Raw genomic sequence first — 15191 nt, 5'->3', positions numbered from 1 at the left:
GGTGGTGGACTACTAGAAAATGCCAGGAAACAAGCCTGGAAAAAACTGAAAACCCAGGGCAGACACTGACAGCAGTGCCCCACTGGGACAAACACCTATTTCCTTAAAAAGGTAGTTACTGAGTCTGTGAGAGAGAAAATCTAGCCCTGAATAGGCCTGGTCCTGAGGAGCGGACAGCCAGGGAGCGATGATCTGGAGCAAGCAGCCGGGCCATTCCGGTCGAAACAGACCCTGGGGTTGCAGAAATACCACAGGGACCAGTAGCCGCCATTCCACTTAGTGAAAGAAGGCAGGCCCACCACGGAGCTGAAATGGAAGAGCTTTGAAAGCCTATAGATGACAACCGTAATGGATATTATTCGAAAATAAGCATCTTTTTTAAATAAAGTTTATTTATTTTGAGGAGGGCAGAGAGAGACTCCCAAGAGGGTTCCGCGCTGTTAGTGCAGAGCCGACACGGGGCTCAGTCTCACAAACCGTGAGATCATGACCTGAGCCGAAATCAAGAGCTGGACGCTTAACTGACGAGCCACTCAGGCGCCCCTAAAGTAAACATCTTCTTGGTCGGTCCAAGCTAAATGGAGGAGGGCATGGGGCGTCACAGGAGAGGAGAGAAGTCTGTCCCTTCTCTCCTTGTCACCCCTCAAAACACACACCCTTCTGATCAATGCCTTGTGGACAAATGGACTCAATGAGCACAGAGCAAAGGGAACAGCTGCAGCTTCTGCCCCCAAGCAGGAAAACGATGGGTCGTGACTGTGGTTGAGGAGGGCTTTGCTCAAGTTCAAAACCAGTGATAATACTCTTAAAAAGTACTCCAGTGGGAAAGCTAGCTAGTTGATCAGTGAGGCTATTTAATGACCACTGGCAATAAAGCACCACCAGGGGTAAAAAGGAAGCATGTATTTTTAGCTGATGTCTTTCCCAAAGAAGACTTTAGGGATGTAAACTCCCACATGACCCACTGGGCCATTCTAGAAGGATAAGATCCATAGGAGTAAAAATTCAGGATATTTTGAACATGGTTTTCAGATGAGATCAAGAAGGCACCCTTGGCAATATCAAGGTGATACCTATGGGAAGAGTGGAAGAATTCACTGTCAGGTCGCCAGAGGTCACGTTTATCTACTCCTCTGTTAAGGGTACACACAGAGCCCCGGTTTGTTACCGGGGCTGAGCCTCTGAAAGTAGTGGGACAGGTCAGACCCCAAAGCAGAGATTCCCCTGCCCCTTGGACACAAGCTGGGGTTCCTGGAACGTGATCAGCAGTCAAGGTCGGAAGCCCAGCTCTTCCTCTGTGTCGTCTTGGGCGGACGCTTACGTACCCTGTGCCTCTATCTCCTCATCTGTAAAATGAGATAATGATAGGTCGTTGGAGAGGATCCCATGAGTGAAGACACGTACAGCCACCCGAATAATGCTTGGCACAGAGGAAGTGCTGGTGCATGTACGCTGGAAACGGTTCTGTTACCGTTGTTCCTTAACGGAAGACAAGAATGGAACCAGGGAAGGCAGGCAATGACCGTAGAAAGATCCAGGAGGACAGGATCAACCAAAGCAGGGTTGGCACGAGCCCTACAAATAAATCCTGTCTCCAGCACACCTGCTAAGCGGTCATCTATCCTGTGCTGTGAGGATGAGCCAAACCCTGTGTGAACCTCTCCTCAGGAAAGGGGAGGACTGGAGGAGGTGTGGTGGCAGTCCAGAACAACCAGGGAGGGACAGATGGACAGCACGCCACCGCGGACTGTCCACCAGGCACAGGAACCGGGACGTGGCCTTCGGAGACCTTCTCCGGAGCTTGACACATGGGGACTTGGACAGACAGAAAAATGAAGTAGTACAGAGATCAGAGGGTGCTGACTGAAAAGACATTTCGGGAAATTTTAGATTCCGTTATGAAAGTCAGAGCTCTCCTGGATTATTTGGAATCTTGGGGATTTGGGTGTGTGCATCTGAAATCAAGAGGAGATTAAGGCCTTCGTGCCTTAATGCTTCTGTGATAGACAAAACAAAACAAAAATGGTTTTACTCTAGCCAGTCACATCTTCATGCCCAGCAAATAGTCCCCACAATGCGAATGTGCTAGTTTCTGCACGCGCAGTGGGTACCTGCACGTAACACTCCTAAGAGTTCACATCCGGGGCACCTGGGTGGCCCAGTTGGCTGAGCAGCCATCTTCAGCTCAGGTCATGATATTGCGGTTCCTGGGTTTGAGCCTCGCTCGCTGCTGTCAGCACAGAGCCCGCTTCACTTCAGATTCTCTGTCCCCCTCTCTTTCTGCCTCTCCCCTGCTTCCACTGTGTCTCTCAAAAATAAATAAACATTAAAAAAAAAAAAAGAGTAGGAACACCTGGGTGGCTCAGTCAGTTAAACGTGGGACTTCAGCTCAGGTCATGATGTCTCGGTTTGTGAGTTCAAGCCCCACGTAGGGCTCTGTGCTGACAGCTCAGAGCCTGGAACCTGCTTCAGATTCTGTGTCTGCCTCTCTCTCTACCCCTCCCCTGCTTGTGCGGTCTCTCTCTAAAAAATAAATAAACATTAAAGAAATAGAGTTAATGTCCTCATCTGTGTCCTGTAGGCAGAGGTAAGACAAATGCCAATAAAAGATTCAGCGCGATCCATGTCATATCTGTAAAGGAGGGACCAGCAATGTGCTATAGGAATTGAAAAGCCTGCTCCTGGGTGGTTGGGAGAGCTGTGTGCAATACAGGGTGGGGGAGTCCAGGGGGCGAGAACAGCAAATGCGGGTTTGGGAAGGCACGGCTGCTTTTACTGAGCAATGGGCATCACAGGAGTGGTGGAAAATAAGACTGGGCAGATGGGTTGGAAACACCAAATGTTTGGGGCACAGGGGGCAGGGAGGGTGGGGGAGTAGAGGACAAGAAGACAGAGAGGTGCTCTAAGCGCCTGAGACTGAAGTGATGTGGGGCCTGATGAGGGAGGAGAGGGTGCAGCCCCTGGCAGGAAAGGAGGTCTAGTGATGGGGGGGATGGGGTGTCTGTGACACCGCATCACATATTTCATGGTCTGGGCTGCCTGGGAGGGCTGTTTGGGGTCCAGCTGCAGACCGGAGGCCGAAGGGGGCTCCGGGATGCGGAGCGACGGCCCTACCCTGCCCCACAGATTGAGGCCTGGGAGCAGGAGCAGCTGAGCCAGCCCGTGTGTTTTGACTACTGCTGCATCGACCAGTCTCCCTTCCAGCTGGTGGAGCAGACGTCTCTGCACAAGGTGAGTCCTTGCCCCCCGACTGCTGGGGGCCGCCGAGGGCAGGGGAGGTGTGGGGCAGCCCCGCACTGACGGGCAGCTCTCTCCCCGCAGACCCACACGCTCTTCTCGCTCCTTGGCCTCCACCTTGCTTACGTGACCAGCATGGGGAAGCTCAGGGGCGTGCTGGCGTTGGAGGAGGTAAGAGTGACGTGTCCCATCGGAGCCGCAGGAGGAAGATGGGCACAGCATGAGGGGGTGCGGGTGGGGAGGGGATGGCTTGACATTCGGGGGGGGGGTTCCCGCAGACTTCCCTCTCTGTTTCTCACGGGGAGATTGGAGGGTGTGGACGGAGCAAGGGGCAGGTGGGCAGGACCGCCTCCCAGGGTCTTCGTGGACTTCCCCTGCCTGGGTTGGGATGAGGGGTCAGGGCGTGAGTCCCGGTTCGTGTGCGCGCTCTGGGGAGGGCCGTGGGAACCTGGGACGGGGTGGGACGTGGCTGAAGGAGGCCTGAGGGTCACTAGGAGGGGGTCTGGCCAGAGGGGCCAAGACTCGCGGCTCCGCGGGCCCCTTCCCCTGCCTCCCCGCTCCTGGGCCTCCTCCTGCTGCGGTCTGTTCTCTCGCACCGGTTTCTCTCACCGGCCCCGTCCTCGCCCTCCTCCCGGTCGGTCGTGCACCCGCTCGCCCTCTCCCCGCAGCTGCAGAAGGCCATCGAAGGCCACACCGAGTCCGGGGTGCAGCTCCGCCCGCCCCTGGCCAGCTTCCGGAACACGACGACGGTCCGGAAGAACCCCGGGGGCCCGCCCCCGCCCCCCGACGCCTGGAGCCTGCCCGCGGACGGAGCCGCGGCTGCCGGGCCCGCGGAGGGGGCCCCCGCCTCCCCGGAACGCGCTCTCTCCGGGGCCCCGGCCCAGGCGGAGGGCGAGCTGGAGGAGCTGGAGCTGGTGGGCAGCGCGGGGCTGGAAGAGGAGCTGGCTGACATCCTGCAGGGCCCCAGCCTGCGGTCCAGCGACGAGGAGGACGAGGACGAGCTGATCCTGTGACTCGCGCCGACCGTCCAGAGGCCGCGGCCCGGGCTGCTGCGTGCGGGCGAGGGTCCGTCCGAGGCCGGAGGCACCGCGCCCATGTCCTGCCCCCTCCTGGGGATTTTTAAATGGGACGGTGATAGTCTTGGAGGAGGGCTCCTTGCGCAGAGAGCGGCCTTGATCAGTTATCTAGGCCGTGTCCCCCCATCCAGACAGGCAGGCAGGGGCTTCTCACCCCAGGGAAGGGCCTGCCGGTGCGTGGGGCTCCCCGGCTGCCTGCTGAATGGGCGGCACACACCCCGTGTCGCCCAGGCCCCCCTTATCCCCTGGGAGCCCGCTGCTGTTCTTGTTCCAGCACCTTCCTGGCTCTGCCTATGCGTCTGCCAGTCTCCACGGGGACCCACAAGGACGGCGGCCTGTGGAGGAGACGGGAGCCCCTCATGCCTGGTGGACGGATGGCCCGGAACACACTTGAGAACTGTCGCACCCCTCCTCAGAGCCCCCCACCCCGTTCTCCCACGGGCTCACACCCACTCCTTGAAATTTGCGCCACCCCACGGCACCCCTTCCTGGCTCCCACTGAAAGGCGGGTCCCAGGGCCCCTCCTTTGCCTCAGACTTCAGCAGTGCCATGTGGGTAAAGGAGGAGCAGGCTGACAGAGAAAAGGTGTCTGTGGAGGAAGCAGGGTCACCCACACCTCCTTCAGGCAGAATCTGTCCCACACCACAGCCTCCTCACCCTCCAGTTTCCAGGTCTCTCCCTGGAAAATACATGCTCCTCCCCCCTGCCATCATTGATCCGTCCTGCCCAAGGGTCAGCTGTGCCCTCCAGCTGCTGTGGCTGTGGCTTCTGCCCTCCGGAACCAAGGCTCAGGGCAGCCAGGGCTCTGGTCACTCAAAACCAGCCGTTAGACTGGCTCTTTGTGTTCCTCTTCTAGACGTGGAGAGAGGAGGGTTCAAAGTCAAGATGGCAGACGTCTTTGATGCTTCCCACGCTGGGGAAGTCAGATCTGTATCCTCCCCAGATCAGCAACACGGTTGCTGTTAGCCTGTCTTTCTATAAAGTGGTCTTGGGTGCGCTGAGCCTCCACATCCCAGGCTATCCCCACTCCCTCCTTCCCTCCCTCCGGTTATGCCTTGTCTGGTTCTCCGATCTTGTCCCCTTTACTTGCTCCTCCTTCCCCTCCTCTGTGCCCAGTCTCCATCATCCCCCAAATAAGACACTCATAGTCACAGGTGCCACCACAGTCTGTTTAGTGCCACTGAACACAGCCTGTAGCCCTCTGCAACACCACGTCCCTTCCACCTCCCCAGGCCGCGAGAGCGAAAGAGAGAGAGAGAGAGAGAGAGAGCAGCAGCAGCCTGGGGAGAGGGTTGGCAGTGGGCATCTGAGCCGAGCCCATGTGTAAATAATCTATAATATTTATATATATTTATATATAATTCTCTCTGTAATATATGTCATAGAATCTCTCTTGGGCCTGGGGTGAGAATGTCACATTAAGAAAACATGCTAAGACTGGCCATAAAAATGGATAATTTCCCAGACCTGGAAGACACAGTATGGGATGTAGAAGTGGGGGCAAAGAGAAGGGCATACACTCATTCACCAAGAGCCCCCCCTCAGCAGAGGGGCAAGAAGGAAGGCGGGGACAGTGGAAGGGGAGGAATGGGAGATTTGGGTTTTTCTTTAATAAAGTGATTTGAAAATGAAAGTGCTCCCCCCCCCCCCCCAAGGAAAATCATTTAGCAAGAGCAGTTTCATTCACGAGAATATAAAAACAGCCCTGTTCCGGGACTGTTGTAAAACGTGCTGCACAGCCTTTAACCCCAAAGGAAAAGCAACCCCCCCCCACCCCACCCCCCACAGCCTCTTCCTGCACATGCCCCTCCCCTCCCCCTAGAATAGGCTATAAGCGAACCCCATGCACCCTGCCCCCAGCACCGGAGAGGCAGTTCCCCCTCCACCAGAGTCCTGAGAGGGTCCCAGGGCAGCTCCTTGGTTCTTCTCCCTCTTCAGGGCGGGAAATGCAGGCCCCCACCAGACCTCTGGCCAGCAAGCCCCCTCCTGGCGTCAAGTCTGCTGGACTCCCTCCCAGTTTCGGCCACTGTTTCAGGGACCATTTGGCTTCTTCAGTGGAGGGGGGAGGAAGGGAGGGAGGGGAGAACGTGACTTCAGTCCACCTCTCCCAACCCCACGGGCCCTGAGCGAACAGGACCTGCATCCAACAGACCCGCTGGACTGGGTGGCCGCCCCGGTCCGGGCGAGGGGGGCAGACCATAGGCACAAAGGGGGTGAGGCTCAGAGGGGAAGTTGGTGAACTGAGACCGCAGGTGGTACAAGGCGAGGACCCGGGGACCCGGGGACCCGAGAGCATGCAAAGCCCCGAGGGCCTGCGGCAGAGTCCAGCGTGAGGGCTGGGCGGCAAGGGCGCACTTCCCGGAGCTCGTGGCTCAGGCCACGTTCCCAAACACACGAGAGGCCTTCAGCTGCGACAGCCGTGGAGAAGGTGACTTCGCCTCCCTGTGCTCACCATGCCCAGTCCTGGGTCCTCCAAGGACCAAGCCCAGGAAAGCCATTCTCCCTCCCCCCGGAAGACACGGGCCCCTGTCCTCGGCTGCATTTTAGGAGCACAGACAGATGGAAGTGCGAACTCCACGGGGGTGGGGTCATGGATGGACAGAAACACCCCGACTCTCAACCTCCTCATTCCAAAGAAATAGAAGTCTGGGGCGGGGGGGGGGGGGGGGGGGGGGGAGTTCTGTCCAGGGTCCGGGACGGTGCTCCCTTCCTGGCAGAGGAGAAAGTGGTAGGAGCCCTGACAAACTCTGGGTAGGACACCTGGCCTTGGACCCGGAGCCTTAGTCGGCCGCGAGGAAAGGCAACGAGGAAGCTCTCAGCTCCTCTCCCCTACCCAGACTGTCCCGGGGCCACTGCAGCGGGCAGGGCAGTGTGCCGTCCAGTCCACAGCTGCCGTGTCCTTTGCTCTACCCCGGCCCCGCCGTCAGGATCTCTCTCGGAGGCGCCGCGCAGAGGTCCCCACCGTGGCGGGAACTGGGTGTGGGAGAGCGAGCCATTCCAGGGGCGTACGCCTCGCTGTCCCCGTCCAGAAAGGAAGGAAGAATACTCTGATTCTCCTCTGTTCCTCCACAGGAGGCCTGGGGAGGGAGCGAGAACACCTGTGAGGCCCCCTTTGGAGTCCTGGGAGCCCAGAAGAAGGGGCGAAGGAGCCGCCTGCCCACGCTGCTCCTGAGCCAACAGCCCCCTCTGGCCGGGGCCTGGCAGCACCGGACTCTGCCCTCCACCCCACTCAACCCTGAGTCCCCAAGAAGTTATAAAAATGTAGAAAAGGCAAAGAGAAAAGTGTAAACAGCTCCAGAGAATCAGAGGGGGGATGGAGGGAGACACAGCCCTCATGCTTCCCCGTTGGGCCAGGACACCTGCATTCCATGTCCCCCCCTCAGGGCCAGGGCTCCCAGAGCAGGAGACAGAAGAAGGCAGAAAAGGGAAGCAAGAGCTGGAGCAGCCAGCCCCAGCCGGGCCCCTTCCCGGATCCTCGGATCCTCCTTCCAGCCGTGGGACAGTCCAGACGCCACAACAGGTGGCCATGTTTGTTCCTGGTCTCTTCGGGGACCTTCTGGTCTGTGGGCAGGCTTGATGTAAAGAATCGTGCTTGAGTCCTTGTGCGTTCCAGCTGCCACACGTACCTCCCCCGTGACTCCTGATCTCATAAGCCAGTTTTCACTGAGGGCAGACTCCACCCTCTGAGCACGTGTAGCTTTCGGTGGGTTCCCCTGTGCCCGTCGAGCCATACCGATAACCCCCGAGGTCCGTTCCTCATGGTGGGGCTGAGCTGGGGCCACAGCCAGAGAAAACGCAGAGTCGGGGAAAAGCAGGAGTGACATGGAGAGAGGAGGCATTCCCACAGCCACAGTCAAAGCTCCTGGAAGACGAATCAGAGCGTGAAGAGCTGAGATCCCCGTCGACGGCTACAAGGCGCTCTGGGCTCCTGTCCTGGAGACACACTGCAGCTTCATCCCCCCAGACCCAGAAGCCTGCAGCCAAGCAAAGTTCACGGCCATCTGGTAGCCTGGGCCGCAGTTCCCGGACCTGTGGTGTCTACAGCATGTGCCTGGATAAAATCCCACCTTGGCTTCTCCATTCTCCTGGCGAAGACAGGCAACTCCTGGGCTCCTCGTGGTCTTCTGCCCGGGTTTCAGCTGTACTGCTGGGGGAAGGGAGGGTGTTGTTGCAGCCAGGCCCCTCAGCCAGGAGTGGAAGGCTGGGCGTGGAGTGGGTGGAAGCTAGTTGTTAGCCTCGCCCTCCTCCTCATCAAAGGACTGCACACCTGAGGACGTGACATCGGAAACCTTCCGGCTGAGAGCAGTGGACATCTCGGGGTCTTCTCGTGGGGAAAGTGACTCCAGGTCCCGGCATCCCGCATCCTCTTCCTCCTCGGGGGCCAGCGGCCGCTTCTCCTCCTCAGCAGGGCCCCTAGCCAGGTCCGCTCCACCCACCCCCTGGGCCCAGTCAGTGTCTGCCCCCAGCAAAGGTGGCGGCTCCTGAGCAGAGTATCCGGAAGCATGCTGGGAAGGCCCCATTTCGTGCAAGCTAGGCTGCGAGTCATCAAAAGCAGGGCCAAGATAGGATCCTGTGGCCGGAGAGGCAATGAGGGACTGGTCGCTGGCTTCCCAGGCATCTGATGACCCCAGACAGTACATGCCCTGGGACACGTAGGAGTGAGGCCATCCATCCAGGGGAGCTTGAGCAAGGGCATCTGTAAAGAGAAGCATGGAAGTCGGCAGGGTTACAGAACGTCAAAGGCGGTAACAACATCCAAAGGATGAGAGGGAGACAGTGGGGAGGAGAGTAGGAAAGCTGAGATGAACGGAAAGGCTCAGAAGAACAGAGATGGACAGAGGTAGCCTAGATGGCAGGGGAGGCCTCTAAGGCCTGGGAGGAACCATCTCTCACCTTGACTCTCCATCAGCTCCTGGTAGTTGTCGCTGTAGTTGCAGCCCAATGGCTCCTGGGCGGAGTTGACGCTCATGTCCTCACCATCCATGGAAGACCAGGCCATGAGTGTGGCCTCGGAGATGGCAAACTGCTCCATGACACCTAGGAGAAGCACTGTGTCTTGGCACAAGATACCTCCAGGAGCCCTTAGACACATGCATGGGGTAGGGGGACACTGAGGCAGCGCTGTTCAATAGAAATATAACGCAAGCCACTTTTGTAACTTCAAATGTTCTAGTAGACACAGAAAAGGCACTTTAAAAAAAACAGGCGAAATTAATTTTTATAATATATCTTATTTAACCCAATATATTAGATTATCTTTCAACTCTTAATCTGTATAAAAATTATTAATGAGATTGTTTACAGTATTTTATTCATACGAGTCTTTGAAATCCAGTGGGTATTTTATACTGATTGCGTGTCTCCATTCAGACTGGCCACATTTCAAATTCTCAGTAGCCACCATGTGGCCAGTAGCCACTGTATTGGACAGCACAGACTGCATACACTCCCAAATAGGGCAAACCTCATGAGATTTCCCAGAAGATCAGATTAAGAATTCCTAGGGGCGCCTGGGTGGCTTAGTCGGTTGAGCGTCGACTTTCGCTTAGGTCATGATCTCACGGTTCGCGGGTTCGAGCCCCGCGTCGGGCTCTGTGCTGACTGCCAGCTCAGAGCCTGGAGCCTGTTTCAGTCTGTGACTCCCTCTCTCTCTGACCCTCCCCTGCTCATGCTCTCTCTCTCTCCTAGATATAAATAAAAATATTAAAAAAAAAAAAAAAAAGAATTCCTAGAGTTGGGGTGCCTGGGTGGCTCGGTTGGTTAAGCGACTGACTCTTGATTTTGGCTCAGCTCATGACTTCACAGTTGTGAGATCAAGCCCCATGTTGGGTTCTGGGCTGATCATGGAACCTGCTTAGGATATTCTGTCTCCCTCTCTCTCTGCCCTTCTCCCACTCATTCTCCCCCCCTCCCCATCCAAAAAATAAACTTAAAAAAAAGAATTCCTAGAGTTAGGGGTCTTCCGGTAAGATATCCAAAGGGAATGAAATGAGGAATTTCCAGAAGTTTATCTTTGGAAGGTTTTAAGAATGTTAGCTAGTACTAGATAGTCAAAGACAGAGGAATTTAAATGAGAGGGTTCGATTTCAACAGAGAATCCCCAAGGGAGCACCATGGGCTTGTAGGTCCACAGTAGTATCAAATGGAAAGGTCAAGAGGGGTACCTGGGTGGCTCAGTCGGTTGGGTGTCCAACTCTTGATTTAGTCTCAGGTCACGATCTCACCATTTGTGGGATTGAGCCCCGTATCAGGCTCTGCCCTGACAGCATGGAGTCCACTTGGAATTCTCTCTCTCCCTCTCTCTCTGCCCCTCCCCCCCCACGTGTGTGTACTCCCAAAAATTTAAAAAAAAGCAGAAAGTTCAAGAAATTGGAAGGAGAAGGGAGGGGGTGTAGACTAAGGAGGATGGGCAAACTGGGGAGACCCCTTTCTAGTCCAAGTCCTAAGTTGAAGTTTACATTGCCAGCTGCCCGAAACTACTCCCTACCCACTACATGTCTGGCTCCTCCCCACACAGATTGTTCTTCCACCATCCATACCACCAACACAGAGATACCTCGCTTCTCTTCTGGATGTTATTCTTCCTACATATCTTATTGAGATGTGTTAGAGGGGCTTGGCCACCATTGCAGATATGCTATATGCCTGTCTTACAGGGAAAGAAACCTCTACTGTATACCGCCCTCTCCTCACCCAGGCCCCTTGACCTTCTAGTGGTTGTCACAAGTAATGCACCGAGTAAGGGAGTCCACTACTAGAATGTGCTGAAGGGCAAAGGCTAGAAGGGATCCCCACAGCCTGTTCTTCTTTTTCCTCAAGAACCATGGATAGAGGGGGCCCTGAATGGTTCAGTCAGTTGAGCGTCTGACTCTGGATTTCGGCTCAGGCTATGATCCCAGGGTTGTGGGATGGAGCCCTGCGTCAGGCTCCGCACCGAGCGTGGAGCCTGCTTGGGATTCTCTCTCTCCCCCTCTGCCCCTCTACCCTGCTCTCATCTGCTTTCCCACCCCTCTTTCTCTCTCAAAAGGGAAAAAAAAAGAAACGGAAAACTAAAACAAAGAACATGGGTAGAAAGGAGAGACCTTCAGAGTCAGAGGCCCCTGCCTTTCTGTCCAGTGCCGACAGCCCTCCCACGTAGAAGAGAAGGCGATCTGGAACCGGTGGGCCCACAATCCCAGGTCATTCTCCTTAACTTCTGAGACGATACTGAAAATACGTTTGAGGACCCTTATCCAAATCAATTAAGTCCAAGTGCCTGAAATCAGAGCTGATTGGGAAATTCAGTCTCACGGTCATGATATGGATAGAGCAAGTCCTGCCAGAGGGCGTCAGGTTGGAAGGTCAGTCTCTGGCCATCCTGAAGACGTGTCTCTTGAGGGTCCCAAGAATAAGTACCTGCTAGGAAACGCGCCTCCTTCTCGCCATCGCTGAGGTCGGAGTAGGCATCGGTATCCCTGCGCACCGCCTCGTGGCTGTGTTGTGGCTGAACGGCTGGTGTCTTCCCCCAGCCCTGCCACTCGATCATGTGGGCCACCCGGCCTTGCCCCATGGCTGTGGGCTTCGTCACGTGGTCCTTCATGCTGCGAGAAATCCCTGAAGGGCCAGACATTCCCCACATCCTCCAGAATATCACATCAAGATATCACAGCACACCATACAAGACCTACCCCGTGTCCCTACCCGAGTCCCATGGGACTCCATCCAACGGGGAAAGGGATCCCCCCGGACTCCCCATGAGAGCTAACTTGGACAGGAGGGTTTGAAGGAAAGGGCAAATAGGTCAAGGGTGGGGAGTCTTCTTTAGGCCTGAAGGAGCAAGGAGACCGAGACCGGGAGTATGTGGGGATTCTCCTCTCTGGATGCGTCCCCAGCTCGGGAGTCTCACCTGAGAACGATGACTTGGCCAGGGCCCCGATGCCATAGGCATTAGAGTTTCGCTTAAGCTTCGGAAGAATGGAAGTGGTGTCCTCCATGGAGAGCTGGGATGGAGAATGTGGGAGGAGGGGCAGAGGAGAGTTCATGGTTTCCAGGAGGAAGGGTCTGAGCCAGGGCTGACGATGAGGGAACCATTCCTTACACCCAGGAGTCCCACGGATGCTCATCCCCCAGCTGCCCTTGAAAAGCATGGCAGGTAACAGGGAACCTAGAACAGCTGTGGTCTGTGGCCAATCTAAGGGAGAACATGAGAGAGAGGAGCTCGGGGAAATAGGGAGGCCGTTTGGGGGGGGTGCACTCACATTGATGCCATCCCAGGAGAAATCAGTTCGGGTTTGCTGTGAGGAGAGAGGAAAAGGAATGGGGATCACAGGCGCCTCCAGAAATGTAAGCAGTCCCCACCCCCGCCCCCACCCCAGGGACTTCCAGAAGTGTGTGAAGTAGAGAGGGTTTTTTTTTTTTTCCCCTTAGCTTAACACAGGGAATTAGGATCTCAGTGTGGAACATTTGGCCTGTGTTTTGAGGAGAGGAGGAGAAATGTTCTGCAAAAGTGTCAGTCTGAAGGAGTGTCTAGAATGTTCTCTTGGAATTTAGGAAGAGAATTCAGGGATCAGGCAGCCGGGCGGCTTTGCTCAGGATGGTCTCTGGGGTCTTCTAAAGCCCTCTGGCTAGGGGGGCGGCCGGCACGGGGCCTCACCTCGGTGGACGGCCGGTGGAGGCTGCTCCCGTGCAGCGAGCTGGTGCTGTCCATGTGGATTTGGTCGACATCCTTCAGGCCCTTCCAATCCACTGCGATCACCTCATTCCCTGCAGCGACCACAGTTCCTTGCTCTAGCTTCAGCCTCCCTAGGTCCCAGCCCACAGGCCCCTCCCGGGTCTCAGAATGCCGAGCCCACACAGGGGCAGCCCCTCCGGACCCCTCCTTTCCCTCCAGCCGCTGCTCCTTCTGATGGCACGGGCCCTCCTCTCCCCCAACTTTTTGGGAGGGACACACTGTAAGGCTGAGCCAAAATACTCCCTTAGAGCTCAACCAAGAATAGCACATTCAGAGAAAAGTGTTATATGGCCTTATTTGTTGTTGTTGAAATGGAGGGGATCTGTGGTGGGGCTTTAGCAGGAAAACAGTTCTTTATTCTGCCTGGAGGAATCCGTGACTTTTTCTGCAGGGACAGTAAGAGAGCTGTGCTTCTCATGTATTATGTTCCTGCAAAGAAGGGCAGAACTTCTTTAGGGGCGGGCATCTCTCCATGGGGGCTTCATGGCGTGTACCTTGGTGCTGACGAATTTGACAGGAAGGAGAGGTGGTGGGGACAGAGGCAGGAATTGGGTGTGTTCACCCAGAAATGGTGACAGGAGAGGAAGCCAAGACCGAGCTGTGATCTTCCCTCACCGTTGGGGAGGCAGGTGATGGACAGGAGAGGAGCAGAGGGGTCGGAGGAGGAGAGAAGGGGAGTTTCTAAACCAGTAACTAAAAGGATAGACATTCAAGGCAAAGAGAAGACAAAAGACGGTGGGAAGTGTGGACAGGGTTTGAGGGCTGGAAACTGGGGGCCAAGGATGATAACTGTTCAGGTTGCAGGGCGGTGCCTCTCCGGGAGGGAGGGAGGGAGGCAGGCGAGGCGGGGCAGGAGCCGCTTGAGCAGTTGGAAAGGGGCTCGAGGATCCACAAAGCGGTGGGAGCATTTGACCTCATAGATCCTTCGTGCACGTGGAGTTTTGTGACTCTGAATCCGGGGTTAGGAGCCCACTCTAGAGAAGGGGTGAAGGGAATGGGGTCTTGAGCATGAGGAGGCATTCAGCACGCATCCCCACCGCGAGTGCAGAAGGGACTGTGGTTAACGGGTGGGAAGGAGGTCGGGCCCCTCCTAAGCGGGCCCCTCTCCCTCAGGGCTACAGGGGAGTGAGGAGATGGGTCAGACCAGGGGCTGTGGCCGGCAGGGAAGAGGAAATGGACCTCTGGGCGTAGAGAGCAGGAATGGGGCGGACAGAGAGGAAAGGAGGGATGAGAAGGGCAGAGCAAGAGGGGAGGGGGCGGTGGCCTTTGTAGGGGAGGGAGAGCTGAGTCAGAGCCCTGGGGGGCAGGGAGGGGGGGAGAGAGAACCCCGGGAAGAGGTGAAAGCAGAGGAGGGGGTATCCATGGAAATAAACCGGGTCTCAGAGAAATCAGGCTTCCGGAGAGTGAGTTTGTTTGTAATAATAATACGAATTACTCTCTCAGCCTGAGGTCACTGGGTCGTGTAGGCGGGAGAAATGGGGAGTTGGAATGGGAAAAATTGGGGGTTTGAGGAGAGGGTGGGACTCATTCGTTGAGCTGTGAGCGTGGAGTGGGTGCGTGGGGCGGGGGGCGGGGGGTGTAAGAGAGGCAGAGGCAGAGGGGAGAGAAGACTCGGGAAGCGCCCGTGCCCGCCCCCAGTCCAAGGTAAATAAAGAGGCGGCGCCGCCCCGCCAGCCCCCGCCGACAGGTGCAGGTCGCGGCTCCACGGGCCGGCCCCACCCTCCTGGGAGCCGGCTCCCGACCCCAGCCCGTCCCCCTAAACCCCCGCCTCCCCGCGCCCCCCGTCCCTTCCCTGCGCCCCGGCCCGGCCCGGCCCCATTTTCTCCGGGCGTGGACCCCATTCCCCTCCCCGAGGCACCAGGCGCATCCCGCCCCCGCCCCGGAGGGAAAATGCACGTGAACAATGCGAATCGGGGGAGGCAGGAACGACAGAAAAAGGCAACAGAGAGGGAAAGAGGTGGGAGCAAAACACCAAGCCAGATCGAGGCTGTGGGGGGCGGGGGGGGCGTGAGAAAGACTCCGGCCGGGGCGGAGGCCGGGGGTCCTCGGAAGGGGGCTGCCCCAGAAACGGAGGGGGAGAGGCGCCGGGGGAGGGCAGAGCCGAGGCGGAGGGCCCGGAGGCGGCGGGCGAGGGGACGCGGGCGTCGGGAGAGCGGCGGCGGAGGGAG

The 15191-nt window shown here is 57.0% G+C and overlaps 2 protein-coding genes across 3 annotated transcripts in view; one reads left to right on the top strand and one right to left on the bottom strand.

Moving 5' to 3' along the window:
- Positions 1-5942, top strand: part of CLCN1 (chloride voltage-gated channel 1) — a 32978-nt gene extending 27036 nt beyond the window's left edge. The window contains exons 22-24 of the mRNA XM_039243033.1: positions 3127-3231; positions 3322-3408; positions 3906-5942. Coding sequence (XP_039098964.1) covers positions 3127-3231; positions 3322-3408; positions 3906-4250 — 537 coding nt within the window. The 3' untranslated portion in view covers positions 4251-5942. The remainder of the gene's footprint in view (positions 1-3126; positions 3232-3321; positions 3409-3905) is intronic.
- Positions 5943-7578: 1636 nt separating this feature from the next.
- The window catches only part of FAM131B (family with sequence similarity 131 member B), a 7943-nt gene continuing 330 nt past the window's right edge, over positions 7579-15191 (bottom strand). Inside the window, exons 2-7 of one of the 2 annotated variants that reach the window (XM_039243084.1) lie at positions 12946-13055; positions 12551-12586; positions 12199-12292; positions 11709-11906; positions 9207-9350; positions 7579-9009 (exon numbers count right to left, since the gene is read on the bottom strand). In XM_039243084.1, coding sequence (XP_039099015.1) covers positions 8537-9009; positions 9207-9350; positions 11709-11906; positions 12199-12292; positions 12551-12586; positions 12946-13055 — 1055 coding nt within the window. In that variant the 3' untranslated portion in view covers positions 7579-8536. Of the gene's footprint in view, positions 9010-9206; positions 9351-11708; positions 11907-12198; positions 12293-12550; positions 12587-12945; positions 14241-15191 lie in introns of those variants that run through there. The other variant, XM_039243083.1, reaches the window with a different exon arrangement.

The sequence above is a fragment of the Hyaena hyaena genome, unplaced genomic scaffold, assembly GCF_003009895.1.
Source record: "Hyaena hyaena isolate Hyena2069 unplaced genomic scaffold, ASM300989v1 scaffold_220, whole genome shotgun sequence".
Lineage (NCBI taxonomy): Eukaryota > Metazoa > Chordata > Mammalia > Carnivora > Hyaenidae > Hyaena > Hyaena hyaena.
Note: the sequence above shows the minus strand (reverse complement) of the source record. Positions and strands in the feature narration are given on the sequence as shown.